This window comes from Colias eurytheme, chromosome 13 (genome assembly GCF_061535395.1).
Source record: "Colias eurytheme isolate Ceu_HAF_F1 chromosome 13, ilColEury1 Martin Lab GWU primary, whole genome shotgun sequence".
Classification (NCBI taxonomy): domain Eukaryota; kingdom Metazoa; phylum Arthropoda; class Insecta; order Lepidoptera; family Pieridae; genus Colias; species Colias eurytheme.
Genome location: NC_142992.1, coordinates 10,093,924 through 10,112,283, shown reverse-complemented (window position 1 = coordinate 10,112,283; position 18,360 = coordinate 10,093,924). Strand labels below are relative to the sequence as shown.

General features: G+C 33.2%; 1 protein-coding gene across 1 annotated transcript in view; it reads right to left on the bottom strand.

Annotated features, from left to right (window-relative positions):
• The window catches only part of Cht6 (Chitinase 6), a 54,081-nt gene extending 42,465 nt beyond the window's left edge, over positions 1-11,616 (bottom strand). Inside the window, exon 1 of the mRNA XM_090109135.1 lies at positions 11,322-11,616. Coding sequence (XP_089965261.1) covers positions 11,322-11,360 — 39 coding nt within the window. The 5' untranslated portion in view covers positions 11,361-11,616. The remainder of the gene's footprint in view (positions 1-11,321) is intronic.
• Between the last annotated feature and the right edge of the window lie 6,744 nt (positions 11,617-18,360).

The following is an 18,360-nucleotide window of genomic DNA, read 5'->3' as shown; positions in this document are numbered from 1 at the left end:
GTTTGACCATCATTATCTTAAACCTCGATTTCCATAGATAATACACCAAGGTATATTTATAATCTGCGGTGGATATAATCTCAATGCGTAATGGCTGGTTCACACTTTGATTAGTGCGAGTGCAGGTGATTAGTGCGAGTGCAGGTGTGTAGTGCGAGTAGTGTCCAATTCAACTGCGAGTGCAGGTGATTAGCGCGAGTGCAGGACAATGGTGAAATTTGCGACGCTACACACACTACGCTAAACACTAAACACTAAACACTCCTGTCCAGACGTGTGTAGGCAGGCACACTGCGAGTGAGGGGGAAGGGAGGGCGCGCGGGACGTGGCTACTCGCAGTCCACTCGCAAAAAAATAGAACACGCTTCTATTCACTTTACTACACAGCCTACTAAACACTCGCACTAAACAGTCGCTGTCCACACGTAGTACTACTCATCACCTGCACTCGCACTAATCAAAGTGTGAACCAGCCATTAAAGTGACCGTGTATGTATGTATTTATGAGCTGTTTGCTAGTTAGATACATATATATTTTTGTGCTAGCGGTCCGCCCCGGCTTCGCCCGTGGTACATGTTTATGTTTTATTTCCATAAGAACCATCCTCGTACTTTAAGGAAAATTATGAAAAAGAATTATCGAAATCGGTCCACCCGTTCACGCCTGATGCCGTGACCAAGGAAAACAGGTTTCATTTTTATATATACGTATATACCTATATATAGTTTCTTTAAATCTTTCTTACTAATATTCTAAATGCGAAAGATTGTGATGATGTTTGTATGTGTACATGTATGTTTGTTAAAATTGAGATATTTTCAAATATTTTCACTGTACTACAATTCGCTCTAAAAATATTTTATCCGACATAACTTATGATTACATTATCCTAAATCTATACTAATATTATAAAGCTGAAGAGTTTGTATGTTTGAACGCGCTAATCTCGGGAACTATTTGGTCCGATTTGAAAAATTCTTTCGGTGTTAGATAGCCCATTTATCGAGGAAGGCTATAGAGTATAGACTATAATATAGCATCTCGCTAAGACCAACAGGAGCGGAGCACTGCGGGTAAAACCAGGGAGCACAGCTAGTATTTAATAAATAAAAGAATATCAATAGAAAGTTATTACGTACGAATGTCGTAAGATATTTGACATCAAATAAATGAACGCAAGCTGACATACATCTAAATTACGTTTTATAATTATTGTGTTTGCATTTCATAATGGTGAAGTTTTTAAATATGTCACCAGAGTTTAGAGTACCGCCTTTGTATGATAAAATATCCAATAAATAGTTTTATAGCATTCAAATGCTTTATAAAAGTCGCGGGTTTGAATCCCTCCTCGCCATCGATTTTCATTATTAGTCAAATGTGTATTCTATCATTGTCTGTGTTTATAAAATCAGTGCAAAGCAATTATTTATTTGATACTAGGTTTCCGCCCGCGGCTTCGCCCGCGCAGTCAAAGAAAAATCCGCATAGTTCCCGCTCCCGTGGGATTTCCGGGATTGCGTCATTTTCCCGGGAATCAAAATATCTCCATACCAATTTTCATGAAAATTGGTTCAGTAGTTTAGGCGTGATTGAGTAACAGACAGACAGACAGAGTTACTTTCGCATTTATAATATTAGTATGGATTACAACTAAATGATAGCCAACGTTTAATGAAACATAGAAGATTGATAAAAATATCCTCTGAACTTTTATATATTTAATTTATAATAAATTATATCAGAGTACAAAATTAATCATACCTATTTCATTAATTTTAATTAGAGAAGGAAGAATTTATTATGAGCGCACTAGCTGTGCTCCACGGTTTCACCCGCATTGATAAATGGGCTATCTAACACCGAAAGAATTTTTATTTCGGACCAGTAGTTCCTGAGATTAGCGCGTTCAAACCAACTCTTCAGCTCTAAAATATTAGCAAAGATTAGTGCAGTTTTTGGTACTGTATTGGCGCATTCAGAAACGCTGTAAGTCTTTCACCAGCTCATTTTAATAGCGCTATGTGAACATTGCTAACAATAATTCGCGATACCAATTTGTATTCACTCAACATTCACCACACAATTTACATAAGTGCTAAAAATTTCTTCTTTATATAATGTCAATGATAAAATCATGTAGATAATTGATTTTCAACGAGCAATGCAAGAGTGAAACGTGTATAAAACTTTTACGAAGTTTATTTTGTGTGTAATTGGTCGTTATTTATCAAATTATTAAGAAACCACTGATTGGAGTCTGCTACAGTTGCAATTGCAGAAGTGAAAGACAATCTATGTGAACGTAATTTACAAATTTGAAACTAATGTCTGTAATTATTATAGACTAGCTGTACCCCACGGTTTTATCAGCATTGCTCCATTGCTATTGGTCTAGCGTGATGATTATAGTCGATATTATCCTTCCTCGATAAATGGACAATCTAACACTGAAACAATTTTTCAAATCGGACCCGTAGCTCCTGAGATTGGCACAAACAAACTTTTCAGCTTATAAGTAAAGATAAATAAACCATTGACTTGGGTCTGTTAGCTAAAGTTAAAGTTGCAGAAGTGAAAGACAGTCTATATGAACGTAATTTACTAATTTGAGCCACCAATGTCTGTAATTATTATAACAAGAACTTATTACTTCAACACATAGAAATCTAATAAGCAACTTGTACCTAATCATATTTAGAAGTTCTTATACAAAATAATGTTATACTAATACTAAAAAGCTGAAGAGTTTGTTTGTTTGAACGCGCTAATCTCAGGGACCACTGGTCCGATTTGAAAAATTATTTCAGTGTTAGATGGCCCATTTATCAAGGAAGGCTATAAGCTATAATATATCATGGCGCTCAGATCAACAGGAGCAGAGCACTGCGGGTAAAACCGCGGGGCACAGCTAGTGAATGATAACAATAGACACATTTATTAGTTCTCAGTATTTATACATACTTTTAATCAAATGGAATGCTCGTTCATTTGTTTTCACACACATATTTGTTATTTGCTTCCTTTAACTAGGTAGTTTGTTGGTATCGAATGTCACCTTTCAATAGTTTTTCAATGAATTGTATTCAAAGCTATTTCAACAGATATTAAATTTTAATTAATAGAGTTAAAATGCACTTTAATAAATGTGAATAATTTACTAAAAAAATAAATAAAGGTTTATTGATTTATTTAAGTAGTTGAAACGTACAAAGGTTCTTCAAGGAAGACGGGCGAAGTTATTTTGCGACACAAACATGTTTCCTCAATGCTTTCTAGTTTTTGTTCGTGCAAAAATGCAAATAAAACAGGAATATTGTATTGAAAAACAAGCTTATGGTAAAAACATTTAAAATAAGGACTGATATATTAAATACAAGTTTTTAATGTAGCAAAAATATTAAATTAACTTTTAGCAAAAATGTTAAAGTTATAAACACTATTTTTTTGTATCTACATTCTACACAATATTATGTTATAAAAAGCATATATCATATATTTGAGTGCGTAGGTATTACATAGTTTACTATTTTAGTATTTAATAAAATACTAGTTTAAATATTTGGATAGATTACCAATTACATATTATTACCATTCTTTATGTCCAGTATTTTGTTATTCAAAATATTTGTCAAGTTTTACTCTAAATATACACAATCACTACATAGTATAAAACAAAGTCGTTTTCTCTGTCCCTATGTATGCTAAAATCTTTAAAACTACGCAACAGATTTTAATGCGATTTTTTGTAATAGATAGATTGATTCAAGAGGAAGGTTTTAGTATATAATTTATTAGGTTTTAGACAAAGCGGGCGAAGCCGCGGGCGGAAAGTTAGTTTATTAAAAAAACATACATATTATCTACTAATTGAAGTAAATAATACCTACTACGAATAACTTATACACAAGAATACAAAAATACGGTTTTATACTAATCCTTACTAATATTATAAATGCGAAAGTAACTCTGTCTGTCTGTCTGTTACTCAATCACGCCTAAACTACTGAACCAATTTGCATGTTTGGTATGGAGATATTTGGATACCCGAGAAAGGACATAGGCTACCTTTTATTGCGAAATATGTACCACGGGCGAAGCCGGGGTGGACCACTAGTAAGTAATAAATATTAATATACTAAATATAAATAGCTTTACAGATAGTATAAGTTGTATATGTAGTATATTATTATTAGTCTGTGGTATAAGACAAGTATCAAGTAGGTACCAACTATCAGAAGGTTTTGAAACAAGCTCATATAGATACAGACAGCGAATTTAAAACCTGGTAGCATGCTTACCTTGACGAATCGCAAAGGAATTTATACACGAAAGTCGTACCTACATGACAAACATCTACGTTGTTTCTTTTGTTTCATGTACCATAAAATTAAAAAAACCGGCCAAGTGCGAGTCGGACTCGCGCACGAAGGGTTTCGTACTATGTATCTATAATAGAAAATCATTTATTGTATGTACCCTTAGTATATTATTTTTATTTTTAGTATTTGTTATTAAAACGGCAACGAAAATACATCATTTATGAAAATTTCAGCTTTATAGCTATCACGGTTTATGAAATACAGCCTGCAGACATACAGACAGCGGAGGCTTATTAATCGGGTCCCGTTTAACCCTTTGGTTACGGAACCCTAAAAAAATGTCACCCGCGAAATATAGGCATGTATTTAACGTTTTTTTGATCCAACTGACACATAATAGTCATTTAATTAGACCTACTTATTAAATAAAACCACAATACCTGTTCACCTCAGAATTCTTAGCCAGATCAGCCGACATTGCTGCTGACCGTGGCCTTGGTACAACCTTTCTATGTGGTGTCATTACAGCTCTTCTTACTAGATCATGTGTCAATCGTTTATACCTATGCAAAGAGCTGCATTGAAAACGCTCTTCTATCATTTAACACGTTCGCTGCGGCACAGATATATCTGTACTTTCCATTACTGCGTTACGGGTCGTTTTAAACCTTGTCCTATACCAGAGATTGTGGCGGCACGAGGCATATTAAACCCCACCGCCCGTAGGAGACCAAAATCCTTTTTTTGGCGCCAAATAAGACAAAGTGTGCGGCTTTTGTCGTGATTATTATTAACAATGAGTTCATTAACCTAAATCTACCGCCGCCCGTGGTTAGATTAGTTAGTTTAGATTCTATGGGTAAAATAAAATGTGGGGTCTGATGTACCCTGTATCGCACTGAACAATAGCAGTTTTTCATATAATTTAGTGATGGGAAAAGAAATATCGATTTTATTTAATTGTATTTATTTATCAAACTTATGGATGTTTTTTTATTAAAACAGGCCAAACCAGAATATTGTTTGCAACCAGTGCATTCTGTGAGAATTTCCTTTACTTTTTTTGTCGGCCTCACGACTTGTTAAGAATATGCGGAGTTTTTCGTAACATCCTACACATCTCCTCTTCTTTGATCCCTTTAAGAGATGATGTGCCTTGTTTGTTGGCTTGTTGACTTGGGCAAGAGTTAAATTTTGATGAGCCATACACCGATTGCCGGGTGTTTTGGATTTGCCGCTAGTTGATTCAATGAACAAACACACTAATAGTAATCATCAGTATCAACCTATTTGAAGAAAGTTACTCAACATGTCACATTCACGTTTCTATTAACGATATTTATTATAACGAGTAGTTTGAAAATTAGGTACCTGTATCCACATTCAAGTCCTTCTTTGTAAAAGCTTCAATAAGTTGTTCCACAAATAGTCTCGAATGCGTTGCACAACACTAACCGCGTGAAGCTAGCTTAGGGTGCGGTACGAGGTGCGCGGTGGTACGAGGTGTTCGCAACCTCGTTCCGCACTGTGTTAGAATTTTTATTTGTTCAGTGCGGCACGAGGTCTAAGAAACCCGGTATTAAGGTCGGTATACCATTGAACTAGGAATCAATAGCACATCTCAGATATATAGATATTACTTTCCTACACTGAACCAGATGGAAGTTATGCCTCCCGCACGACAGAGAAGTTTAAGTTTTTTCCTACCGCTATAACGACGAGACACGGACAGGGTGTTTCAAGCCCTGTTTCGCAGCGAACGTGTTAAGTTAAAATTGAAGTACTGTAGTAGATATGGTTACATAGAATTTTGACTCAAAAATATTTAGAGTGGGTATGATTATTATTGACTACGTTGTAACTATAAATTTATAAAGAATAGAAAAATCGATTCGATCACGAGGCGTTTCGGCGACTATTTAGTAGTCGGTGGATATGATACGACTGAATACTTTCAATTAAATTCATTTTGAAAATTATTAAAACGTATTTCATATACAAATACTTCTTAAACAGAATATCCAAAATCCAAATGCTGAATCTATCTACGAGTATATAGGTATCGCTTACGATACGTGCAACAATTTTAAGACTCGCAATGTAATAAAATCCTTATTTCAATCATGGTTTTGTTATGCGTTAATTTTATATGTATATTTTGCAAATGAATGACTTGATAGATCGCTCAATCGTTTGTTACGACTGCATTTGTTACAGTTATAATGAAACTGTTACGTACGCAGTAACTATGTCAGTTTTTACGCACAAAATCAACGGACATAGCCAGTGATCTAGAGCCAATCAAACAACAGCATTTTACATAGAATGTTCTGGAATACATTTACTTATCTACACTAATATTATAAAGAGGAAAACTTTGTTTGTTTGATTGTAATGAATAGGCTCATAAACTACTGGACCGATTTTAAAAATTCAAATGGTGAAAACCATTCGAAAGCTACATTATCCATGAGTAATATAGGCTAGGTTTTATCCAGGAAATCCCACGGGAACGGGAACTATGCGGGTTTTTCTTTGAAAACGTGGGCGAAGCCGCAGGCGGACAGCTAGTATTTTATAATTTATTAACAAACATATTACACATTTACCAAATAAAGCGGTTAGTTTACAGTTAATTAATAAATAATCGTACGTTCAAATTTTACAGACTGAAAATTTTAATTAAATTATTTAGGTGTTACTAATTTTCCCAGATCTGCGTATACTTCGACAGCGAATAAAGACAATTGCAAATATAATATAAATAGACTATTTAGGCGTTTCTTTTACCATATTAGCATAAAACCATAATACCTTCACTTTCTATATTATTTCCCAAACATAACGCATCAAACTTTCTTGAAACAGAATATTCACACAATAATAAGAAACAGAGAATAAAAAACAGAAAGTGAAGCTTGTAATGAAGTCTCTATAGAGTATTATAGCGTAGAAATAATGTCATTTATAACTAAGTGAACTTGGCTCAATTAAAACTGTTTCATTCATTTAGTTATTTGTAATTACATCTCTATATTTCACAGCTGAGTAAATTTTTGTAACACTATAAAAACTAAGCACTATTTTACTAATTAGATTTATTTTTTAGGTTATGTCTGTTTTTGTTAAGCTTTCACAACGAAATCAGTGAGCTAGTTTCGATGAAATTGGTTATGGAGATAGTTTAGAAGCTAGACATATTTTTCGACTAGTTTATTTTATCATTCAATTGAAAGCCTAGCCTTTTCATTAAACAGCCGTTTACCTCGACTTGAATGATATTCAAATAATCAAAAGAATATTCAAATAACCAACAAACAATGTGAAACAGCTGTCGCTGAGTCATAAGAAAATATGCTGAGACTTTATCCTTACTAATGTATAAAGTATTTTATTACACTGGTCCCAAAGTAGTACCCACTTAATATATCAACTCTAAGATCTCTGTGTGAAATTGTTCCTCTCAAATCACAAATGTAAATTACATTACATTATTGTACATTTTTCATCTAGGACTTCATATAAGGTCAAAAAATTAAGAAATGGTGTAAAAAAAGTAATAATCATTCTTATTTTTCTATTCTTCTACAAAAATATATTATTCGCTTGTAAACTTGGCTTTTCAGGCTTTCTAACTTCGATGTGTCTAAAAATGTTTCACAATCTACTCCCAGACCAAAGTTGTATCGGATCTCATATACACTGGTATTTTATATTATATTTTATGCTAAAGTTTTCAATGTACGTCTCTAGATGACGCTACAGATACAAGCATGCGGAGATTGTACATTCAAGGACGAGCTGAGATATTGTGTCGTGGGTACGCTAGTATTCGAACAATATAATGCCTATTTTGTGACTAGAATTCGCTTTTAAATACTAAATAATATACAGATTTCGAGGGAGAAGTTTTTTTTTTGTGTGGCTTAGGGAAATTATTTTGATATTAACTCGTTATTTGAAATTTATTCAGCTATTTATTGACGTACGAATATTTTGATTTTTTTATAATTAATATATAATATACATCCTAATTTATATTGATGAGTAAATTATAATATATTAATTCGAATAAATCTTTAATCAGGAAGTTTGAAGGTTCTATATCGCAACACATTATAAAAATCAGGAAAATTAAGATGCCTCTCATTAAGCCTAATTAGGTCAAATTAAATGTCAAAAATTTGCAAATTGGTATCGCACACGGAAATGGATAATTAATTATCATTAAATAAATATATTTTTCTTGTAAATAAGAAGTTATTTAGTCTCTGATTGATTGGGGTTATATTTTATTACATTTTAAATCAATCACTTAACGAGGTCAAAGCGTTTGATTAAAATTAAGGACTCGATCAAGTTTCGAAGGCAAAATTATAAATTTATGAGGAGCAAATCGTATTACAAAATCGTGCCTGGTCACTGATAATTTGATATAATTATTGGTGTAAATATGAACATTATTTTTTTTAAACTAAATATGGTATTTGCTATGAGTATCTTTTAAATTATTTATCGTATATTCCTTTTGCGTTGTCTGCTACTTGTTACCCGTGACATCGTCGCTTCTAGATCTACCATTATTTAATATTCAAATTTAATCTCGGTATGTATTAAAGAAAATTTATGCAAAGAACAATCTACTTTGATCATGTTGTACCTACACCCATTTTAATATGCTCTAAACCTAACCTATGTGTTTATTCAAGTTACCCTCTATATGTGTTCTAAATCGGTTCAGTAGTATTTGCGTGAAAGAGTAACAAATACACACACATCCTCACAAACTTTCACATTTATAATATTAGTAGGATTTAAGTCTCGTAAGTTCTCTTAATAGAAACTACTAACATGCAAGATTCAAATTTTAATATTTTATTCTTCCAACTATGTATTTCAAACGTCAAGTTATTGACCCACCACTGGTTCCGAAAGTTTCTGCACAGAAGAATCTTGTTCCATGTTCCATCAATATGTATAATCGAATTTTAATATAACAGTTCAATAGATGTTTATCTAACAATGAGTCAGCATATTTACTATCAACATTCCTTGTTAAGAGGAGAGAGTGTACCGCTTTTCACTACGTAACTGTATTGAAAGGGATATCTTGTATATTAGTCTGGGGTCTTTCCTGTTTGAACCATTTGGCTTTATTATACCCCATTATAGGCATGAAGAAAATGAAATTATTGTTTTCTTGTCGATGTGTTATATGGACAAGTGATAAATCATTTTCGTTGAGTTAAACTTACGACTGGCTTCGACTTCTGCAACTATAATTTATGCGAACATTCGTCAAAATTAGTTCAATGAAATAATAATTTAATGTGCCTATTTATCATCCAGATTCTATACTAAATATTTGTGAGTTTGTCCGTTTTTGTAAGTTTGTAACAACGAAACAAATTGATTAAATGAAACGAAAATATTATTTTTGTGGTTGCTTGGTGGTTGTTTTGTTTAATGATTGATAAATAACTTTTACAACTTTTATTCAACATTGGTTGTTCTATAATTGGTCTAAGCGTGAATATATCTACATATATATAAAAGAAAGTCGTGTTAGTTACTCCACTTATAACTCAAGAACGGCTGAACCGATTTAGCTGAAAATTGGCAGGGAGGTAGTTTAGAGCCAGGAGAAGGACATAGGATACTAAATATTATGTACCACGGGCGAAGCCGGGGTGGATCACAAGTAGCCTATAAAAGTGAAGTGAAGTCCCATGTCCCCTAGTGGGGTAAGGGGCAGATGCATTATACATCTGTTTCACTGATCGATTTTCTTTAGGGACAAGTAGGTGATCAGCCTTCTGTGTCCTACCAGACCGAGACATTATTTATATAGCCTATAGCCTTCCTCAATAAATGGGCAATTTAACACTGAAAGTTTTCAAATCGAACCCGGGGTTCTTGAGATTAGCGCTGATGATTGATTAGCAAATTCTTCAGCTTTATAATATTAGTATAGATTCAACTAGGTACTATAAATACGGTTGATATTACTATAATATGATACTAGCTTAATTCATATATTTACTTCAACGATCCACCAGCTATTATTCGATAAATTGGCGTGTTTTATAGCAGTGGATATGATATCATGTCGACATGCACTTACGCGGTGATAGCTAATGCAATACTTCATACACTGACACAAAAACAAACATTTCACTGTTAATTATCTGTTGAAAATGAATATTGTAAGGAAGGATGTGTATGTGTGTCGTGTTGTAATTTTTGATGCTTTTTTAACGTGAACCCGGCTGAATACGAAATAGTAATCTTACTATGGAATGTAATTAATAATGAATACTGCTATTTGTATCTTAGGTCTACACCGAGAATAAGCTAGGCATTCAACGAAGCAGAAAATACCTACAGTAAATGTATGGACGTATTTAATACGGAATATTATGAAACAAAGATAGTTATCATTGTTCTAAGAAAAGAATAAGACTATATTTTTCAAACTTATTTAATGTTGTATTTTGAAGAATATTTCAATACAATAAATATTATTCGTCAAAGTAGCTTACTAGGTTAATTATAATTATGTCGTGATTCAGGTCATTTTAAACTGCAATTACTTGGACGTATTTATTTAGCTATACAGACAAGAATGTCGTAGGTATAATATTTTTCATTATTGTCACATTCCTGCGTATTTACTTACCCATTGCGACGGTATTTACGAAACGATTAAGTTAATAGAGAGAAATTATAGAAATGCGACGATTATGCATGGATTGGATTAACCAGTTTGTTACCAAACAGATCCGGGTCCAAAACTTTCAGCCTTGAGTAAAAGTAGCGAATGATACCGCGATATATACCCATAATATCTTTAATTACCATAATGAATTTAAAACGTAACATTTACATTAATTTTATAACGCGTAACATGATAAGTATACATTTCGTTACATAAAAGTGATCGTTCGTCATTTTTTACAATTCATCTGTAAAAAAAAGAAAAAAATATTAACACTCACCATTTTTGAAAGGGACGGTCTCCGATCGAAATTCCCCATAGCAATACCTTAACTATTAGATACAAATATCCTTTTGAAATCACAACAGTTTCACATAATTCACAATCATGACATACGTACACAAATTAAAAAGTTAAATTAAATTAAAAATAAAATAATAAATAAGTGTCACTGGCTGCACGCACTTTTTAAAAAATAAAAATTTGACAGGTGACAGTTCGCGGTTTTTCGTTGGGCGGGAAACGTGATGTCGCGCGGGCCGTTCGTCATAGACTGGCAATATGGCGGGTTTTTTTGAGGGTTCACACAAGTCGATTCACTTTCTACGACCTTACGTTGTGTGCTTGTAATTAAGCGCTAAGTTTTACGTAATATGACGATGTAACTTGTATTTGGTTTCCGTAAAATTCTTTGGAAACGTTTATTTAATCGATCCATGGAAACCAACCAATAAAATAATCTCCACAACTATTTCTATAGACAAATGCTATTTTTTGCTGCAACTCGATAGTTCGAAATAACTTGTTTTTATTACCAACCTGATAGTCTTTAAAAAGATATAGTATTTCAGACGTTTGTCTTGTTTTTGTAACATTCTTTCGATATAAACTTCGGTATTACAAAATTTGCATGAAAATTGCCAATCCGTTTAAGTTTGGAAACGTATCTCATCTTTACCAAACAATAACATTTTGCTGAAATAAATAATAACAGATCTTAAGTGTTTATTAAAATATATAAAATAACTATATAAAACTTTCCAAAACTATGTTATATCTCAGAAACATGAAGTTTGCGAAACAACGAGTCATCATAACCTGTAGCCTTGAGGACGCGACGCGTTGAATTCTTTTGCATGAAACACCAACACGAACATCAAAAGCTTTATCGAATGCATTTGCTTAAATTATTAATTAAACAATACAATACTTATAACGAAAAACAAATATGGTACATAACACTACTAAACAAAGTACATAATTTTACTTAAAGTATGCATCGCTGATCGCTTTATCAACGTCAATCGATATTTTATAGACCGGGAGATACTGACACAAAATTTCGAGTCATTTGTAACAGGATGCCGGTTCTACAGGGGTCTTAGTACGCAATGACAAAAAGAAAAACGATGGTGTGAACACTGGTACCGGTGGCTTAGTCGCGTGGGCGTTAGTCGAACTCGTCGTAAAAATAGCGAAAGTCAAACGATTTGTAACACAAAAATTTTAGAATTTACCGATAGCCCATAAAAAAGAAGTAGGCGGTAGTATCATGCCATACTTTTCCGGTGTAACTTACAGCCCGCCATACCGACGCAAATGTGTTGATTTTAAACAAAACAATTCAACCATTTGTACCAGGCTAACTTTTGCACAGGTAACCATCGTCGTGTAGCCATTTACGAAAATCACCATACCATACTTTTCGGACGATTCCAAATGGTCGCCATACCGCCGAAAATCTGCAAAAAATTTTTTTTTCGCCAAAGTTTTGGTACCAGTATTGCATTTGGATTTTTGGAGAGTATTTGGTAAAATGTGACCATTATTATATTTGCCATACTTCTAGTAGGGGGAAAAAGTGCTGCCATACTTCATAAATAAATTTATTATTAATTTATAGAAGTGAAGATTTCTACCACCTAGATCTTTAAAATTTTGTATTTATATTTGTTGAATCTCAAACTTATAGGAAAGATTAATGCCATACTGTTACAAATCGTTCAAAATACGAATAAAATCATACAATAAAAAAAAATCTTATACACATTTGCCACCTCCCACAGGTATGGCATTATCACACTTCTATTTATAATCATTCAGGAGTTGTTGAAAAAAAAATTTAAGGTGTTACAAATGGTTCGGCGAAAAAAAAAATTTGCAGATTTTCGGCGGTATGGCGACCATTTGGAATCGTCCGAAAAGTATGGCATGGCGATTTTCGTAAATGGCTGCACGACGATGGTTACCTGTGCAAAAGTTAGCCTGGTACAAATGGTTGAATTGTTTTTTTTAAATCAACACATTCGCGTCGGTATGGCGGGCTGTAAGTCACACCGGAAAAGTATGGCATGACACTACCGCCTACTTCTTTTTTATGGGCTACCGGTAAATTCTAAAATTTTTGTGTTACAAATCGTTTGACTTCGCTATTTTTCCGACGAGTTCGACTAACGCCCACGCGACTAAGCCGCCGGTAGCAGCGTTTACACCATCGTTTTAATTTTTGTCATTGCGTACTAAGACCCCTGTAGAACCGCCATCCTGTTACAAATGACTCGAAATTTTGTGTCAGTATCTCCCGGTCTATTAATCGTATCGTTGATTCTTTAGACATCTTACAAAACTATATAAAGGAGAACACATTAAAACGAAACCGTACGTTATCCGATTAAAGTCATATTATGTTCGAAAAATGCACCTATGTAACGGATACGGTTTATTTTCCCTTTGGAAAAACATTAAAACGTCTAAAAATATTGGCTGAAGGTTATTTATAATTCAAAGCTACATTATATTTTTCGATTGCTTACGATGCATTCAAATTATTACGCTATAGCCTACAACTATTCCCCAAAGGCACATAAAAACCAACTCTTATTATCTTCCCATCAAATACTATCCTTGTCCTTTGTTTCTCCGTATTTTATATCCGTTAATATGGCCATATCTGTCTGTGTATCAAATTTTATTATAATATACATATGTTTGGAGGTTTAGATGTGTAAGCGTAGCATCTATTTTAGTTACATTAGGTATTTGCGCATATAGGTAAGGATAAGCATAGAAAAACGTATTAATTATATTTAATACACCGATTTACATCAACTTTTCGACATTTATAAATTCCATAAATTTATGTATCACACATTATATAAATTAAAAACAAATCATTGCATTCCTGATCATAATTATTATGGCAAATATTTTTCCCAATGTAGACTTAACATCAACTAGCTGTGCTCCGTGGTTTTACCCGCAGTGCTCCTCTCCTGTTGGTCTTAGCGTGGTGATATATAGCCTACCTTCCTCGATAAATGGGCTATCGAACAGCGAAAGAATTTTTCAAATTAGAGCAGTTACCGAGATTAGCGCGTCCAAACAAACAATCTCTTCAGCTTTAAAATATTAGTACAGATTCGACTATTTAAAGTCATAGACACACATGGTCTAGTTTTCTAGATTTTATGCGTGGACTCACAAAAACTCGAGCGTAGGAATGTAGTCCACCACGCCTTGTGATCACGCACATACCTATCTAACTTATTTTTGCGTAGAGATTACAGAAATGGTTTGAGTACCGTAATAGAATTAATTTTATGATGTAATGGAACATTTTTTACGAATCAATAAAGGTTTTAAATAATCCGTTTCTACTTTGTTGATACACATTACAGATAATCTGCAATCTAGTTGAAAAAATTCCCAATTTATGCTATACTAGCTTTCCGCCTGCGGCTTCGCCCGCGTTTTCAAAGAAAAACCCGCATAGTTCCCGTTCCCGTGGGATTTCCGGGATAAAACCTAGCCTATGTTACTCGTGGATAATGTAGCTTTCGAATGGTGAAAGAATTTTTAAAATCGGTCCAGCAGTTTATGAGCCTATTCATTACAATCAAACAAACAAACAAACAAAGTTTTCCTCTTTATAATATTAGTGTAGATGTAGATTTCTATTCAACTCCAACATATACATCAAAGCTTAATTTTATTAAACAAAGATTATTATCTTAATATATATAAATCTTGTGTCACAATGTTTGTCCTCGATGGACTCCTAAACCACTAATAATCCTAATCGGTTAGATTATAATAAAATTCGCACACCATGTGCAGTTCGATCCAACTTGAGAGATAGGATAGTTTAAACATGTAGGTACCACGGGCGAAGCCGGGGCGGACCGCTATAGTTACTTAATAGAAATATCTCTAAAGACAGCTAGTAACATGATATGCATATTACGTTACGCTCAATTTAATATTGCTTCAGATAACTAAATATAGGTACTCTTTTTATATTTACTAAGTACTACATTAATCACTATATTTTATAAAATTGCATTCATTCATTCACTTTATCGACAAATTTCATGTATAATCTAAAAGTCAAGCCAATCGAATCAAATACTTTATGTTATTTATTGTGTGCAATAAAACTAGTACAGCTAGCTGCAATTTAAATTATCTGCTTGCTAAATTTAACAGTTGGCTGTCTAGCAGGTACCTACGCTTAGTACAGTCACTTTTTCTCAATTTAGCCAAAGATTTGATGTAAATCTATCTATATGTACAAGACCTCATGATGAAAACTTGAACCCGACTGCTCACATTTTAGTTTCATTTTAATCGTCTTTTAGATCTTGTATTTGATATCCATATTTAAGTAAAACAAAGCAAAATTAATTGTATAATTTCATCTACAAATATGTATGTGCATACATATATGTGCATTTAATCAATTTTTAATAAAGTAAACGATACGTGTGAATTGAAAAGGTTATAAAAGGTCATCATCATAATCAATTTCTATTACCTGTTATCTATATAATTCAATATAATTAACTAATTATTAATGTACTATTAAATAATAAGTCACAAGTAATAATTACGAAATGATTTCTTGAACTCCGTTATCGATATAATGTTATAATTAAATAATTAATATTCTGCGAATGTTCGTGTAACCGGTGCATCTATCGAAAGGAACCGGACGTCCGATCACCGATGGGACAATATGCGTTTCATGAATATTTTATTTCTATTGTAATTGCAAGAAATTGAAATTATCTTTTTTTTATGCTACTTTTCCAGACGCAGCCTATACTTAGGCCCAATTTTTCAATATTTGATTTAGGCCCGAGGTTTCAATCATTTCACTTATCGGTCCAATAAAGTATTACACGATAATATTAAAATGTCACGTAAACTGTCAAATACGGGCAATTAGAACACTTTTTCAAATGGTAGTTTTGTACTTACATTATTCGACGAATAAGTTTAATCCATAGAAATCTAAATAACAAGACACATAGAAGTGCTATAATGCCATAATTCGTATGAAAACCGCTGTCGCCAAAATCAACACATTCAAACCGAAAGCTAAACAGTACACACAAGTAAACTATGCCTTTTATTGGACAGCTTGATTTTAGTGAAAACTAACTTATCTATTAAATTAAGCTTTTGAATATGTATCCTAACGCACGAATTTACGGTTTATTTTAGAATAACATCCCTAAGTATATGAGACTTTTTGCTCCAATACGAACAAACGTGATAATAAGAATGGTCGACTGTGTCATTCATTGTTATTTCGATTACTATGGTGACACTCGTAATACTTGTAAATATTCTATAATTTTAAGGAAAAACGGCATTATTTCTAAAAAAAAATATTTTCCGATGAAATATTATTCCTTTATAAGTATAATTACAACTTGTGGAAGAATTTCCGCAATGGGAATTGCTGAAACACACCATGTATACACTCATAGGTCTCCAGAGCAACTGAACAGTGACGAATGCACTGGTGATGTGCAAATCACCTGAGTGGCGACAAGGTCACGCACGCTTACGACTTCTAGTGTCTTGTTATTTAGATTTCTATGGTTTAATCCAAGCATTGAAAAATCGGCCCTAAAACTTACCCGTCTAATAAAGTATTACCTACGCGATAATATTAAATGTCAACTGTAAACTGTCAAATACGGGCAAGAAGAATCTCGAAGAATACATTTTTGAAATGGTAGTTTAATACGTTATTCAACGAATAACTTTTAACCAACGATTGAAAAATCAGCTTAGGGCCGATTTTTCAATGCTTGGATAAAACTTATCCGTCCAATAAAGTATTACACGATAATATTAAAATGTCACGTAAACTGTCAAATACGTTTTTAAAATGGTAGTTTTATACATTATTCGACGAATAAGTTTTATCCAAGCATTGAAAAATCGGCCCTTAGTGTGATAAACTAAAAGAATATTTTAATTCTTTAACAAATGAAATATTGAAAGGGGAAAGATTTTTTTAATTCTATTTATTTCTATATATTTTATTTAGTTCGTTGAGAAAATAGCAAGCAATTCGCAGCTTTAAAATATTATTAGTAACATTTAAATGAATTTGAGTTTACAGCGCATTAGTAGCGACATAAATAAATATCATAAAAATATAGCGAAAACTTATCTCTAAAAATTCCCCTACGAATAAAATTGCGTCTCGGAAAAACGTATGCAGGCATAAAAAGTGGAACATTACATTTCAGTGGACTACTACTACTTATAAAATATTGAAATATGAATAGGAAAGTGACATGAAACGGTTTTTGATTCTTCCTTTTGAAAACAATGAAAAAGCCCAAAACAGAATGAGAATTACATCCATACTAATATTATAAATGCGAAAGAAACTCTGTCTGTCTGTTACTCAATCATGCCTTAACTACTGAACCAATTTGCATGAAATTTGGTATAGAGATATTTTGACACCCGAGAAAGGACATAGGATAGGTTTTATCCCGGAAATCCCACGGGAACGGGAACTATGCGGGTTTTTCTTTGACTGCGCGGGCGATGCCGCGGGTGGAAGGCTAGTATTAACCCATTGACCACCGAGCGGCCCGATCGGGCCGAGACACAATAGATTTTCTATTGTGTCTGTGATCCGAGGACTAATAAACTATTAATCATTTTAGCATTTAATAAGCGCCATCTAGTGATCGATGCAGAAATTTAAAATGAATGCGCTCATTCTCAGTAGTTACATTTTTGACGAATAGACAGGTGGCGCTAAATACAAAAACGGAATGGTAGTTATTTCGTTTTTATATAAACAATCAGATAATCCAATGATTAGATGTGTAAGCATAACATTAAAGTATCAATAATTCAATAATTCATTCAATTATTCCATTGATTTTACAATTTTAAGTCTGTAAAATTATTGAATCTGTCTCCAAGACTCGACAACGTCAATGTTGACGTCAGTACAATGTCAAATCTCGGACGTCAGTAAAATTCATTTTATAGTCTGTAGC